The 15,848-nt window shown below is 42.8% G+C and overlaps 1 protein-coding gene across 8 annotated transcripts in view; it reads left to right on the top strand.

Moving 5' to 3' along the window:
* Positions 1-15,848, top strand: part of LOC117185806 (protein grainyhead-like) — an 88,468-nt gene that overhangs the window by 35,110 nt on the left and 37,510 nt on the right. For 5 of the 8 annotated variants that reach the window (XM_033398339.1, XM_033398337.1, XM_033398343.1 and 2 more), the window contains 4 exons: positions 2,993-3,187; positions 3,257-3,868; positions 4,076-4,299; positions 14,204-14,366. In XM_033398339.1, the coding sequence (XP_033254230.1) occupies positions 2,993-3,187; positions 3,257-3,868; positions 4,076-4,299; positions 14,204-14,366 (1,194 nt within the window). The remainder of the gene's footprint in view (positions 1-2,992; positions 3,188-3,256; positions 3,869-4,075; positions 4,300-14,203; positions 14,367-15,848) is intronic. The other 3 variants (XM_033398342.1, XM_033398340.1, XM_033398345.1) reach the window with 1 other exon arrangement.

Raw genomic sequence — 15,848 nt, 5'->3', positions numbered from 1 at the left:
ATAGTCTTTGAGCACTAGGCGCTGAAGGGGACGGACGGACGGACAGACGGACGGACGGACAGACAGACAGGGCTCAATCGACTCGGCTATTGATGCTGATCAAGAATTTATATACTTTATGGGGTCGGAAACGATTCCTTCTGGACGTTACACACATCCACTTTTACCACAAATCTAATATACCCCAATACTCATTTTGAGTATCGGGTATAACGAGGGGGAACGTTGTGAGTTGCTGCGGACACCGCAACTCTACGGTTATACCCGATACTAAGTCAGTATGGCTCTCCTCCGGCAGACGCCGCTAATATTAAACGACACGACAAAGAGTGCGTGCGAGAGAGACAGAAAATCAGTCTCAGCGTGACGTCGGCCGCTGCGTAGCCACTGCAAATTGATTTGTTCCTATTGGCTTTAAAAATGATCTGATCTGATCCAGATTCAGCAATCTGATAGATATGGTCATTATCTATGATTCTGCGTTTTTAGTTTTCTTGATTGTGCAATATTGTGGATGCAACAGATTTTCGTCCTTTGTGTGGGCGGAAGGGGGTGAGGAAAAATTCTGAGATATACGTTTTATAGTGAGATCTAACAGAAGTGCTAATTCCAAATTTGGTTACTCTAGCCTTAATAGTCTCTGAGATTTGTGGATGCCCCAGATTTTGTCCTTTGCGGAAGCGGAAGGGGGTGTGGCGAAATTTTGACACAAAACGGTCAAGGTCCGATATCACAGGAGTGTGGATACCAAATTTGGTTGCTCTGGCTCTTATAGGTTCTGAGATCCTTGAACTCATATTTTGCAATTGCCAAAACCGACCATGAAACCTGTGTGTTAGAGAGAGACAGAGCGAGAAAGAACGAAATTGTTTTCTTGATTCTGGCTATAATAATTATACGATCTGGTTCAGATTTTGCACTCTAGAAGATAAAGTCATCTTCTAAGATTCTACGGTTTTTGGTTTTATCGTATCTTTAAAAATGTGGATGCCACAGATTTTCGTCCTTTGTGGGGGCGGGGCGAAGTTTTGAAATATTTTTGTAGCAGTGACATATCACAGAAGTCTGGATCCAAAACATCGTTGCTCTAGCTCTTATAGTCTTTGAGCACTAGGCGCTGAAGGGGACGGACAGACGGACAGACGGACGGACGGACAGACAGACAGGGCTTAATCGACTCGGCTATTGATGCTGATCAAGAATATATATACTTTATGGGGTCGGAAACGATTCCTTCTGGACGTTACACACATCCACTTTTACCACAAATCTAATATACCCCAATACTCATTTTGAGTATCGGGTATAACGAGGGGGAACGTTGTGAGTTGCAGCGGACACCGCAACTCTACAGTTATACCCGATACTAAGTCAGTATGGCTCTCCTCCGGCAGACGCCGCTAATATTGAACGACACGACAAAGAGTGCGTGCGAGAGAGACAGAAAATCAGTCTGAGCGTGACGTCGGGCGCTGCGTAGCCACTGCAAATTGATTTCTTGCTTTTGGCTACAAAAATGATCCGATCTGATCCAGATCCAGCAATTTGATAGATATGGTTATTATCTATGATTCTGCGTTTTTAGTTTTCTCGAATGTGCAATATTGTGGATGCAACAGATTTTCGTCCTTTGTGGGGGCGGAAGGGGGTGAGGCAAAATTCTGAGATATACGTTTTATAGTGAGATCTAACAGAAGTGCTAATACCAAATTTGGTTACTCTAGCCTTAATAGTCTCTGAGATTTGTGGATGCCCCAGATTTTGTCCTTTGCGGGGCGGAAGGGGGTGTGGCGAAATTTTGACACAAAACGGTCAAGGTCCGATATCACAGGAGTGTGGATACCAAATTTGGTTGCTCTGGCTCTTATAGGTTCTGAGATCCTTGAACTCATATTTTGCAATTGCCAAAACCGACCATGAAACCTGTGTGTTAGAGAGAGACAGAGCGAGAAAGAACGAAATTGTTTTCTTGATTCTGGCTATAATAATTATACGATCTGGTTCAGATTTTGCACTCTAGAAGATAAAGTCATCTTCTACGATTCTACGGTTTTTGGTTTTATCGTATCTTTAAAAATGTGGATGCCACAGATTTTCGTCCTTTGTGGGGGCGGGGCGAAGTTTTGAAATATTTTTGTAGCAGTGACATATCACATAAGTCTGGATCCAAAACGGACGGACAGACGGACAGACGGACGGACGGACGGACGGACGGACGGACGGACGGACAGACAGACAGGTCTCAATCGACTCGGCTATTAATGCTGATCAGGAATATATATACTTTATGGGGTCGGAAACGATTCCTTCTAAAAGTTACACACATCCACTTTTACCACAAATCTAATATGCCCCAATACTCATTTGGAGTATCGGGTATAAAAATACAATGATAATTAACATATATATATATATATAAATGTTGATTTTTTTCGCGCTTTTTTCGGTGTTTTGTCTTTTAATTGGTTTCTTTCCACTCCACTCCGCTCCGCTCGACGACAACAGCGACAAAAGACGACGGCGACGGTGTTTCATTTGTGCTTCGTATTTGCCTTTTTTTATGGCCTTTTATTATAAACTGTACTTGTTGACGTTATTTTCAATAAGCTGTTTACGTGGCTGCTGCATGAATCATGGCCCAAAGAAAAGTCAAAGAACGTGCACGATATACGCACAATTTTGTCACCTCACCTCATTTTGGGTCCAAATCGGTCTCGGAATCGGAGTCGTAATCGGAGTCGGACTCTGTCTCCGGCTGTGACCTTGTCGGGCCCCATAGCCATAGTCATCAATCATGAAAAATGCTTGGCCATTAGCCACAACAATACAATGTTGTGCTCGGAATGCTCGGAGCTAGCTCTCGACTGGGAATCGATCCATCAGCAGCACTAGCACCAACACCAACACCACCCCACCACCCAATCAAGCATTTTAGTGTTAAGAATTCTCCCTACCAAAAAGAAACCAACAACCAAACGCACATTTCCCTCAGATCTTGCACGTGGATGCATCGCCACCAACCGACGAAGCTGAGATTAGCGAGATTAGCCACAGACCCAGCAGCACAACCTGCACGATCAGTACCACAACCACAACCAGAACCAGAACCACCAGCTGCAGCAGTAGTGGTCCTGCTAGCGAACTAGAGATGTATGCTACCACGGGCGGCACACAGATTTACCTACAGGTGAGGGACAGAGGAGTGAGAGGTGGTGCCGCATCCAGAACCCCAACCAACACTCCAAACCACCTGCAGACCTCACATCCCAGCACGGCCAGCGGCGCGGGAGGAGGCGGCGGCGGCGGCGGCGGGGGTGGATCTGGAGGAGCCGGATCCCTGCAGGCACATAGCCCCAGTCCGGGGCCGTACATAATCGCCAACGACTATGGGATGTACATGGCCAGCCGACTGCCGCCCGGCCCCCCGCCCACCACCGCCACCACCTTCATAACGGAGCCCTACTACCGCGAGTACTTCGCGCCGGACGGACAGGGCGGCTACGTGCCCGCCTCCACGCGCACCATCTACGGAGACGTGGACGTTTCGGTGTCTCAGCCGGGCGGAGTGGTCACCTACGAGGGCCGCTTCACCGGCAACGCCCCCCCGCCCACCACAACCACGCTGCTAACGAGCAGCGTCAGCGTGCACCACCAGCAGCAGCAGCAGCAACAGCAACAGCCCCAACACCAGCAGCACCTCCACCAACAGCAGCCACAGCAGCAGCAGCAACACCATCAATGGTGTGGCGGGACGCCACTCTATGCCAAGGCCATCACGGCGGCGGGACTCACCGTGGATCTGCCCAGTCCCGACTCGGGCATCGGCACGGACGCCATTACGCCGCGGGATCAGACCAACATACAGCAGGTACATCCCCCAGAAATCCCCCAAAAGAAACCCAACATAACTTGGGGACCCAAAGAGTAGGCAATGAGGTTTCACTAATGCGTGGCGTGTCCATTACTTAACTGTTATTTAGCAACTGTAACTTAAACATAAACAATAGCTTAGCATATAGTACCTTCATATAATATGGCTATGATAATGATTTACTAATCCTGCACCATCTTCCAGTCCTTCGATTACACGGAACTGTGCCAGCCGGCCACCCTCATCGATGCCAATGGAAGCATACCCGTGTCCGTGAACAGCATCCAGCAGCGGACAGTGGTCCATGGCAGCCAGAACAGTCCCACCACCTCCCTGGTGGACACGAGCACAAACGGTTCGACGCGTTCGCGGCCCTGGCACGACTTTGGCCGCCAGAACGATGCCGATAAAATACAAATACCAAAAATGTAAGTTTTCCCAAGACTATACCCAAAGAAAAGTACATATAAAATGAAATATTAAGCTGCTAAATGTAGAAATTATCCTCCAAAACGGATATAGATTCAGCACCTATCGTAGGGAATCTAAACACTGAGTAATAACGTTTTCTTAATGACAATTTCGATCACATTTAAACTAGTCTTAAGTATGAGAGTGTAGTGTTCAGTCTTTGCCAGTGAGTTAGGGCCAGAGCCTATTTAGGCTCTAACTCCGACCGTGGCCAATAGATGGTTTTTTCTGACCTCATGTTAATAGGAAGCTAGGTTCGAATGCGCGCATTCTTGCTGTGCTCGGGTCCAGCTCGTCGGATTGGTCGGGGTTCTTTCTCCCCTAGCTACACAGTTTTCCTGACACAAATCAATATAATGCGCTTCAAAAAAAAAATAAGCAGGATCTCGACGTTAATATCAATAACCAATAACAAAAACTTATTTCCACTCTGCGCCGATACGCATTTAGAAAACGCTTAGAAAAAAGTGTAGTTCGTCTTCTGTCTGATGGAGGGAACAGCGGTGATATATGTCCCTAGTCTTTACCCACCCAACCATGACAAACGCGTTTACATTCGGGCGTTGTCCCAATTCAAAGATCCAACATCTTCTAGTGCATTTTGAGGGAGATAAGCATAAGTACTTGACGGACGGAGATAATATTTAGTTTAGGCAGACATATTCATGATTGCAAATTCCTTTTATTTGTATGTTAAATGTCCCTAACCATGTGAGATTGTATTGATATATATATATATTTTTTTTTTTTTTTACATTAATTACAGATATAATCCGATTCCTTACATTTACAAATAAACAAAAATATACAGACTTCCTTCTTCTTGGATCAGCAAAAAAAACTTAATTATTTGAGCATTTGAGGGGGGTAATATTCTTTCAAATCAGTATATATATATATCTACTTCAACAAACTTACGCCTGCATTGGTGTATAGACATTGTGGTTTCAGCCACTAGTGGTACTCACAGTAATTGGTTAAACTCATCGGTGTATCGTTGGGCCCAAGATGACTTTGACGGATTCATTTGTATGCACTGTGTAATTTAGAGGTTGGTCAGTATGAATGTATGTATATATATAAAGAGAAACACATTATCCCGAACTCATATTGCTCAGTTTTCAAAATCGTCAGTTACGTTACAAATTTACTCATTGGAGGAAGCTATTTAGTTACTACATTAATCAACACAATGATAAACGAGATATGAATATGTGGATCTAATCAGCTGGTTCTTAGAGCAGCAGCGTATAGATTTTTATGTGATAGTGATAAAGGCAAACGGGAACTTGCACTTGAAATTTAATTTGAGAAACACGGGAATCAAAATAAACACAAATCTGCTGACAGCAAGAGTGGTTCTGAGGCAATGTGGTTTAGGCTAGCCTAATTACTCAATCCTTTGTAAGTTTTCGTAGGTTGGTGACGATTATGTCCTCCGGCTTTTTTTTACGAGATCGGCAGGTTCAAACTGATATTCGGACGTCCAGCAGTGGTGTATGGTGGTTGGTCTCTCACGAGCCGTAAATGATTTCCGATATTGAGCTAGCCCAACGTCAACGGTTCAGCCTTCACTTTGCCGCCGTGGATGTGCACTGCGCTAACTCCCAAACGGTCAGCTTGGTTGTTTTAGTAGTTGATACCGTAGATTGGTTGGCCGGCTTGGCTGTATTAAGATTTTCCAGTACTCCTATCCCTAAATAAAACTGTGTCAGAACCTTATCTTTCCACGGTGGACTAACGTACCTTTGCTTCTTTCAAGAATTTCACTTTATTTTCACTTTTCCCTCGGGTAGTTCAGCTAACGCCACTCTTCGGATTTATTAATCCATATAAACAGCGGATGATTAGATAATAGTGAAAAATTGGAAGTTATGTAACTCCACGTGTCTTCACCATTCACTCTGCGATTGCGAAAATCACGAAAATCTATATATACGTGTGCCGTAAGTGAAACTATGCAGGGGAATGATTTCACATGAATAAAGTCTATTCGCCTGTACCTATTGCATGCCTAAGCTGAGCTTTAAGCTTTAACATAACTGTGCAATCGGATGATCTTCTGGATCTCCTGCATTCCACCAATTTCTTCGAGCTATGCTAGCGAGGGCGGTATGAAAAGTATCTTTCTAGAAAGTGTACCTAAAGTGTACCTTGTTCGACCTTTTCCTTTCTTTTTTTTTTTTTTTTTTTTTTGATTTTCGAATAGTTGGACACTACAACCACAGATAATGAAACAAGACCTGCTCGAAGGTACATTATCTGAAAAAAATGCTGTTATTTATTCTTCACCTGAATATCTTTGAGATGGAAAACTCCAATCTTTTTCCCTGCTGGGTTCACCAACTCATAATAATATGGGCTTCTTTTTTTGAGAACCTTTGCAGAAATGAAAACCGGAGCTAACTTCGAACTAAACTTCTTACTCGCGTTGCTCTGGGTAAAGTTACGAGCAAAAACCTCGTCACCCGTTTTAAGTTGTACGTTCCTACTCCGTAGATTATATTTCTTCGCGTTAAGCTCATGTGATTTCTTTATGTTTTTCTTAGCGTCTTGTCTTGCCAGTTGTAACAGATCGGAGTGTTCTAATCGGACGTCGTTGCTTAGCAGATCCACGTTTCGCAATAGGGTATAATCTCCTCCGTTCAGAATCATGTTCTGACCAAAAACAAGGAAATATGGTGAATAACCAGTACTTCGATGCACCGCTGCTCTAAGTGCACCATTGATAGCGTTCAAATTAGCGTCCCAATTGGAATGGTCACTTCCAATATAAGCGCGGATGGCTGCCAGAACCGATCTGTTTAATCGTTCACTAGCATTGGCCTGAGGAGAATGTATAGCCGTACACCGATGTGTAATGCCAAAACTTGTAAGAAAAGCTTCGAAACAACTTGATTTGAACTGCGAACCATTATCCGTTAGAACAACTTCCGGCACTCCAAAGGTGTAGAATATGGAGCTTTCCAGGTATTCACACATTTTTGGCGCCGTGAATTTCTTTAGAGGGCTAAGAAAATGGAATTTCGTGTTATGGTCTACCACTATAAACAACCCAATGTTTCCATTTTTAGTACGGGGGTACGGACCTAGTAGATCCATATACAAGCACTGAAAGGGGCGGTCTGATGTTGATGGTCGGCCCATCGGAGGTTTTAACATTTTGTTCGGACTCTTAGTAGATCGACAAATATGGCATTCTGAGATGTACTCTCGAATTTGGCTTACCATTCGGGGCCAGAAGAAATACCTTTTGAGTTTTTCTACCGTCTTAGCCATACCACAATGTGCAGAGCTTGGCGCATCATGTGCTTGTTGCAATACTTCGGGGATCATCGCGGAGGGTACCCAAAGTTTCCAGGATTCCTCGTGTCCGTCATTGTCTCTATTGAACTCGGTTCTTTTATAGACATACCCATCAATAACTTTTAAATCAAGCAGTTTTGACTGATTCTCTTGTACTCGTTGAATCACGCTAAGATATTCCGGCGACTTAAAATGACTTGACTGTAAATCAATCATGGGACCACTGGCAACGAATTCTTCTATAGCAGGTTGGTTACGTCGAGACAGGGCGTCAGCAACAACGTTTTCTGACCCTCGCCTATGTGTAATAGAAAAATTGAATGATTGTAATTTCATCGACCACCTCGCTAGTCTTCCAGAAAGATCTTTCTGCTTCATCAACCATTTTAAAGACGCATGATCCGTTACTACCACAAAATCTTGACCTTCTATATAGGCACGAAATTTTTTTATACCCTTTATAACGGCTAAGCATTCCAGTTCGCTAACGGTGTAGTTCCTTTGGGCTTTCGATAATTTTTCCGACATATACGCGATTGGGAGTTCCACTCCCTCACGCTCTTGCACCAGGACACAACCTATCCCGTAGGTACTTGCATCACACAGTAAGATAAATTGGCTTGTGAAGTCTGGGGTAATCAAAATCGGAGCTGATGTTAAACGCGATTTTAGAAGATTGAAAGCTTTTTCGGCATCATCATTCCAAATTATAGACTTTTTGTTCTTTAACAATTCCGTCAGTGGAAAGCTTATGGTGGCATAATTTTCGACAAATCGCCGATACCAACCAGACAATCCTAAGAACCGACGCAACTGTTTTATAGATGTAGGAACAGGAAACTCATTGACGGCCTTTATTTTCCCTGGATCAGTCAGAATTTGTCCTTCTCGAATGATGAATCCCAAATACTTTATTTCGCGCATACAAAACTTGGACTTCTCAATATTAATAGTCAGATTAGCCTTTTTTAGGCAAACCGAAATTTCCTGAAGCGTGACCAAATGTGACTCGAAATCCTCTGACAGCACAAGTAAGTCATCTAAATATACAAAGACGCATTTTCTTAGATGGGCCGGTATAACCTGGTCCATTAGTCGACAGAGGGTTTGCGCAGCATTGCAGAGCCCGAACGGCATTGTTTTATATTGATATAGTGGCCTGTTTGGCACTGTGAAGGCCGTACATTGCCGTGACTTTTCGTCGAGTGGTATCTGCCAAAAGGCGTGCTTCATATCTAGGCCTGTTATGAACCTAGCTGGCGGCAATCGACTCAAAATACCGTCTATATGAGGTAACGGATAAGCATCCTTTATAGTGACCTTATTTACCTCACGCGAATCTAAGCAAAGCCTGTTCTTTTCCCCTTTCCGCACCAACACGCAATTACTGCTCCATGGACTTGAAGACTCTTCAATTACGTCTAGGGCTAACATATGATCGACTTCGGCAAACATTAGTTTCTCTATTGCTGGTGACACTGGCCAATGTCTTTGCTTGATGGGTGTTGCGGATCCGACTTCTATTTTATGCGTTATCAAATTTGTTCTGCCTAAACCTTGCTTGGCAAATGATGGAAAAACTTCTACAACGGCCTTTAGGCGACTTTGTTGTTCATTTGACAAAAGATGCCACTTGGGGAGTTCTTGGTCATGAGTCTCTCCACCCACATCTAGCTCGGAAACCTGCGCGTTGCTGATGCTATCTGTTAATCCAAACTGATGCCAAAAGTCTATCCCGAGATAAATATCTTGTTTGAGACCTGGGATAATAAAAAGATCTAACCATGCTGTTTTCTTTCGATAAGTAATTTGAGTTTGTAATTTGCCCACAACCTTACTTGGCGTTCCATTAGCAGTTCGTATGTTGCCGGAGCACTTTTTGGTTTTTCCTAACGCTAGGAACTCCAGTGCTGCCTTGCCTCCGACACAACTCAGGGTTGCTCCAGAGTCTAGGAGCGCAGTGTAGTTATTCCCTTCAATGCATACTTCTGTGTACAGTCTGTTATCAGTTTTACTAAAAATCGCGGCTACCAGTTTTTTTCTGTCAGAGCGAATCGATTTCCAATACTGTCTTAATCGCTTCGTCGACCTTCTTTGGGTCAGCTGGATTTTGGAATTTATAGTCTCGCCAAACAATTTATCGCGAAGCTTATTGTAATTAGCTATCCTTACATGTAATGGAATAGTAGAGAAATGGGGTTTGGCTTCTTCTAACTTATTTTCTAAACTAGTTTTTGCCTTTGTTTCATTTGACAATTTTACGGGTATACTAGGAGTCTTCACAGTTTCGGGTGCGTCCAGGTTTTGTCGATCGACACACCCGCCGGCCGGTTTCCCGCTGGATTACATCTGGGACATTTCGGCTTGAAAGTTTCCTTAGCGCCACAACCATAACAAAATATAGAGCGCTGCTCTAGACAATCATCAAATCGATGACCAGGTTTTTCACAGTTCCAACAGGTTAGGTTTGATGGCTTCCGTTGAATCGCGAGGACTTCTGGATCTGGCGCATTCGATTCTACCTGAGTTTGTTTCTCGTACGCGTCAGTTAGCTCGTTAATATAGGAACGCAAAGTTCGTGGCTTACAAGCTTTTATGTCATTGTAGAATTGTTCATGTTTTCGCACTTCGACACGTAATTGTGACCTATTTGATATTCTTAAATGAAGTAGCTCATGGTGCAAACTTGGTTTACCATTCCTAATCAGCAACTCGACTAATTGACTTTCGGACATGCCTTGTTGAAGTCTATCTGCTAAATCCTCTATTGCGCACTGATGATCATCAAAACTTTCATTTTCGCCTTGTCTGCGTTTCCTTATCTTTTCCCATATGTCAAGGTCGGTTTCAGCGTCCTCAAATCGTTTGCGAAATTCAAAACAAAAGGTTTCCCAAGAAAAATTGGTATGGTTACGGTGGAATTTCCAAAACCAATCACTGGCCTTATTAGCGAACAAGAGATACAGGTGATCACAAAGTACTTGATAATCATTATTTAAGTTCTGTTCAGTTAAAGAGCGTATTCGATATATAAAATCTTCCATCCTCATACCATTCTTCGATCCGTCAAACTTTAGCCGCCAACTTTGAATTATGTTAGCTGCCTTTGCAGGTGCTAACTGTGCATTTGACCTACTTCTACTACTACTGTGACTTGAGATGTTTCCTGCTAACGAAGCACGTACGCCGGACTGCCTATTCCCAGTCTCCACATTTTCCACTGCTTGTGTGGCGATGTTTAGATTGAGTGTAGCCAGTTGTCTCTGAATTGTCTCTTCGATGTTTTTATTCAAAATATCCACCATGTCATCTATCATATTTTCTTGTTGAACACTTAAGGCATTCTGTATGTACCTTACTATGTCGTCTGTCGATTTTCCCAATAAATTTTCTTCCTGCTCTGACCGACTAGGATCTGTAAGTCGCGATTTTGATCTAGTGGTCACGCCTCCTTTCGAACTGATGGGCCTACCTCTGCCTCGGTTCTTATAAAGGCCTCCCATTCTTCTCAGAGTATGGGCTCCTGAGTCTGTAGCTGAAATATCTTTGATTCCTGTCTCTGCCTCTTCGGCTGCGTCACCAAGTTCCGCTGCTAGGGTATTGTTACCATAACGTAGTTGCGAAATAAGGCAGCATGCCGCACATATCGGACAAGCCGGTGTGGTCGTGATTGCTTCTATTATACAACATTTATGAAATCTATGATTACACGGAGTACTTGCAACTAACTCAGAGACCAAGATTACTTCATTACAAATAAAGCAAAACGGATCGCTTTGTTCGCGAATGCCATCGAGATTTTCATTACTATGAGTAACAGGCATTTTAGCCATTTATTGTTAATTCACTAACACAAAAAACTTTCCCGAAACAAATTGCTTATCCCCTAATGTCCGTCTTTCCTTAGCTCATCAATATCTCAAAATACAAGAAAACAGACAACAAAACGAAAACTCTCCTCCAGCGCATTCCTCTATTTTAACTAAGTAACTATTGTTGTTATTCATCTACAACCATCTCAAATTGCTGGACGATGTCCGAAATTCTCCAGAGCATCGTAAATCCAAAACACTTTGAGATTGTTTCCTGTCAAGATTGTTTATTTTGCTCAGCATAGATCTATCAGGGTCGATCAATCCGGTATCCGAATTGCAATCGCTAAGTCCACCGATCGATTCCAGCCGAATACAAAACAACTTGTTGTGCAGCAAATGTGAAATAAATGGATGGATTTGTAGAGCTTAAATGGGACTTAAAGAAAACTTTTCGGGCCCCACGTTGGGCGCCATGTTTGTGTAGTGTTCAGTCTTTGCCAGTGAGTTAGGGCCAGAGCCTATTTAGGCTCTAACTCCGACCGTGGCCAATAGATGGTTTTTTCTGACCTCATGTTAATAGGAAGCTAGGTTCGAATGCGCGCATTCTTGCTGTGCTCGGGTCCAGCTCGTCGGATTGGTCGGGGTTCTTTCTCCCCTAGCTACACAGTTTTCCTGACACAAATCAATATAATGCGCTTCAAAAAAAAAATAAGCAGGATCTCGACGTTAATATCAATAACCAATAACAAAAACTTATTTCCACTCTGCGCCGATACGCATTTAGAAAACGCTTAGAAAAAAGTGTAGTTCGTCTTCTGTCTGATGGAGGGAACAGCGGTGATATATGTCCCTAGTCTTTACCCACCCAACCATGACAAACGCGTTTACATTCGGGCGTTGTCCCAATTCAAAGATCCAACATCTTCTAGTGCATTTTGAGGGAGATAAGCATAAATACTTGACGGACGGAGATAATATTTAGTTTAGGCAGACATATTCATGATTGCAAATTCCTTTTATTTTTATGTTAAATGTCCCTAACCATGTGAGATTGTATTGATATATATATATATTTTTTTTTTTTTTTACATTAATTACAGATATAATCCGATTCCTTACATTTACAAATAAACAAAAATATACAGACTTCCTTCTTCTTGGATCAGCAAAAAAAACTTAATTATTTGAGCATTTGAGGGGGGTAATATTCTTTCAAATCAGTATATATATATATCTACTTCAACAAACTTACGCCTGCATTGGTGTATAGACATTGTGGTTTCAGCCACTAGTGGTACTCACAGTAATTGGTTAAACTCATCGGTGTATCGTTGGGCCCAAGATGACTTTGACGGATTCATTTGTATGCACTGTGTAATTTAGAGGTTGGTCAGTATGAATGTATGTATATATATAAAGAGAAACACATTATCCCGAACTCATATTGCTCAGTTTTCAAAATCGTCAGTTACGTTACAAATTTACTCATTGGAGGAAGCTATTTAGTTACTACATTAATCAACACAATGATAAACGAGATATGAATATGTGGATCTAATCAGCTGGTTCTTAGAGCAGCAGCGTATAGATTTTTATGTGATAGTGATAAAGGCAAACGGGAACTTGCACTTGAAATTTAATTTGAGAAACACGGGAATCAAAATAAACACAAATCTGCTGACAGCAAGAGTGGTTCTGAGGCAATGTGGTTTAGGCTAGCCTAATTACTCAATCCTTTGTAAGTTTTCGTAGGTTGGTGACGATTATGTCCTCCGGCTTTTTTTTACGAGATCGGCAGGTTCAAACTGATATTCGGACGTCCAGCAGTGGTGTATGGTGGTTGGTCTCTCACGAGCCGTAAATGATTTCCGATATTGAGCTAGCCCAACGTCAACGGTTCAGTCTTCACTTTGCCGCCGTGGATGTGCACTGCGCTAACTCCCAAACGGTCAGCTTGGTTGTTTTAGTAGTTGATACCGTAGATTGGTTGGCCGGCTTGGCTGTATTAAGATTTTCCAGTACTCCTATCCCTAAATAAAACTGTGTCAGAACCTTATCTTTCCACGGTGGACTAACGTACCTTTGCTTCTTTCAAGAATTTCACTTTATTTTCACTTTTCCCTCGGGTAGTTCAGCTAACGCCACTCTTCGGATTTATTAATCCATATAAACAGCGGATGATTAGATAATAGTGAAAAATTGGAAGTTATGTAACTCCACGTGTCTTCACCATTCACTCTGCGATTGCGAAAATCACGAAAATCTATATATACGTGTGCCGTAAGCGAAACTATGCAGGGGAATGATTTCACATGAATAAAGTCTATTCGCCTGTACCTATTGCATGCCTAAGCTGAGCTTTAAGCTTTAACATAAATGTGCAATCGGATGATCTTCTGGATCTCCTGCATTCCACCAATTTCTTCGAGCTATGCTAGCGAGGGCGGTATGAAAAGTATCTTTCTAGAAAGTGTACCTAAAGTGTACCTTGTTCGACCTTTTCCTTTCTTTTTTTTTTTTTTTTTTTTTTTGATATTCGAATAGTTGGACACTACAAGAGTTATTTTGAAAACAATTGCCGAACATCTTAAGGGGCTGTAGATTTACTGGACCTTTTAAATATTTTCAAATTAATTTCAATCTACCGAAAATTCGATTGCAGGCAGCTTAACCCTTATTTCTATTCCTGAACCATCCTAACCATCTCGATCTGCTTTACTTGCCTCCCCTATTTGCATAGATTCACAAATGTTGGCTTCCGATATCACCTGGAGAGCCCCATCAGCTCGTCGCAGAGGCGCGAGGACGATCGCATCACCTACATCAACAAGGGCCAGTTCTACGGGATCACGCTGGAGTATGTGCACGATGCGGATAAGCCCATCAAGAATACGACGGTTAAGGTAGGTGCCACGCACATTTCTACATCTGTACGAGTGTTCTCTGCTCGCATAAGGAGGGGGCTGGAGGCTTGAGCCCGAGGCTTGTGTTTGGAGCTTTGTCAATCAGGAGTCCGTGCCACACCACAGAAACAAGGAACAAGAAACAAGAACGGAAACAGAACAGGACCACTGCAAGATATCTCCAGCCCAACCCCATTTGGGCCTCAGGGTAGGCTATTTGTCAAGGAATCTGTGGATCTTGGTCGACGTCTCCGTCCCACCCCGAGGTGCGATCAGAGCTCTAATAGAGTTTGTCAGCTTCGCCACCCCTTTGCTCAATTACTCACATCCTATATACTGCTTAGGGGCACACAGTCCGATGATAAATGATACTGGGAGAGAGAGGGAGCGATCCAGAGCGATCCGATCCCTCTGCCTGATGAGAATTTGAATATTTCGTTCAATGCAAATTGCTGAAAGTCCTCTGCCTTTCAACAGCAATTCACTCGCATTCTGCCGCGTCAATGTTTGTTTAGGACGAGTACGTAGAGAAGAAGCCTGAGAAGTAGTAGAACAAGGAGTAGGAGCAGGACCAGGACAATACCCATCAACATCATCAATCAGATAAGCTTTAATGACGTCTGCGTCCTCGAGCCGCACTGAAATGCAAATGCAAATTGTAAACTGAACCGTTGAGAGCCCAAAGAATGACATCTCAAAGTTACAGTTGAGGAAATGCCGGTAGATTCGGAAAAAAAAACAAAAAACTTTGTAGAAACGAAACGAAACCAAATGAAACGAAAAGATCTCTTGAGATATGTACTCCTGAGCTTCACCTCTCTCTTGCCTCTGTCTCTGCCTCTGTCTTAGCCTCAGATCGGATCTCAGATCTCCTTCTCCTTCTATCTCGTATTACCATAAAAGTGCCATTATTTGCAAGGCTCGACAAAAAAGTGTCAAAATTAATTTACTAGTTTATTTGTTTAGAGCACCGCGCCCTTTTCCCCGAAAAAGAAAACTTTCAAACCTAAACGAAAATGAATGAATAAAAAAAAAAAATACATACATATAACCGTATGGGCATTTGCATATAACCCATCGTCTTGCTGACTGATGTCCATTTTTCTAACGGGGAAAAAAGAGCACAAAATCCAAAGAAAAAGCGAGTATAATTTACGAGCTGATTAGCCCATGAATATGTAAAAACGTAAAAGACATCCCGGGGACCCGAAGAAAACACAGAAAAATATTTATGCTGTAATCAGTTTTCAGTGCCGTGCACCCCATACCTCCTTCTCCTTCTCCGTCTCCTTCTCGAAGACGAGGACGATGATCCGATACGATCCTCAAAGGGGTTGCTCGCCATTCCGGCTATTGTCTCCTTGATTTTTGGGTACTGTTTCAGTATCTCTGCGCTTCCTCCCTCCCATAGGAAGAAGCAACTAATACTTCAAAATCTAAAAAATAAAAACACATAAATGATAGAGAGAAAATGCAAATGCT

The sequence above is a fragment of the Drosophila miranda genome, assembly GCF_003369915.1.
Source record: "Drosophila miranda strain MSH22 chromosome Y unlocalized genomic scaffold, D.miranda_PacBio2.1 Contig_Y2_pilon, whole genome shotgun sequence".
In the NCBI taxonomy this organism is placed as follows: Eukaryota; Metazoa; Arthropoda; class Insecta; order Diptera; family Drosophilidae; genus Drosophila; species Drosophila miranda.
Note: the sequence above shows the minus strand (reverse complement) of the source record. Positions and strands in the feature narration are given on the sequence as shown.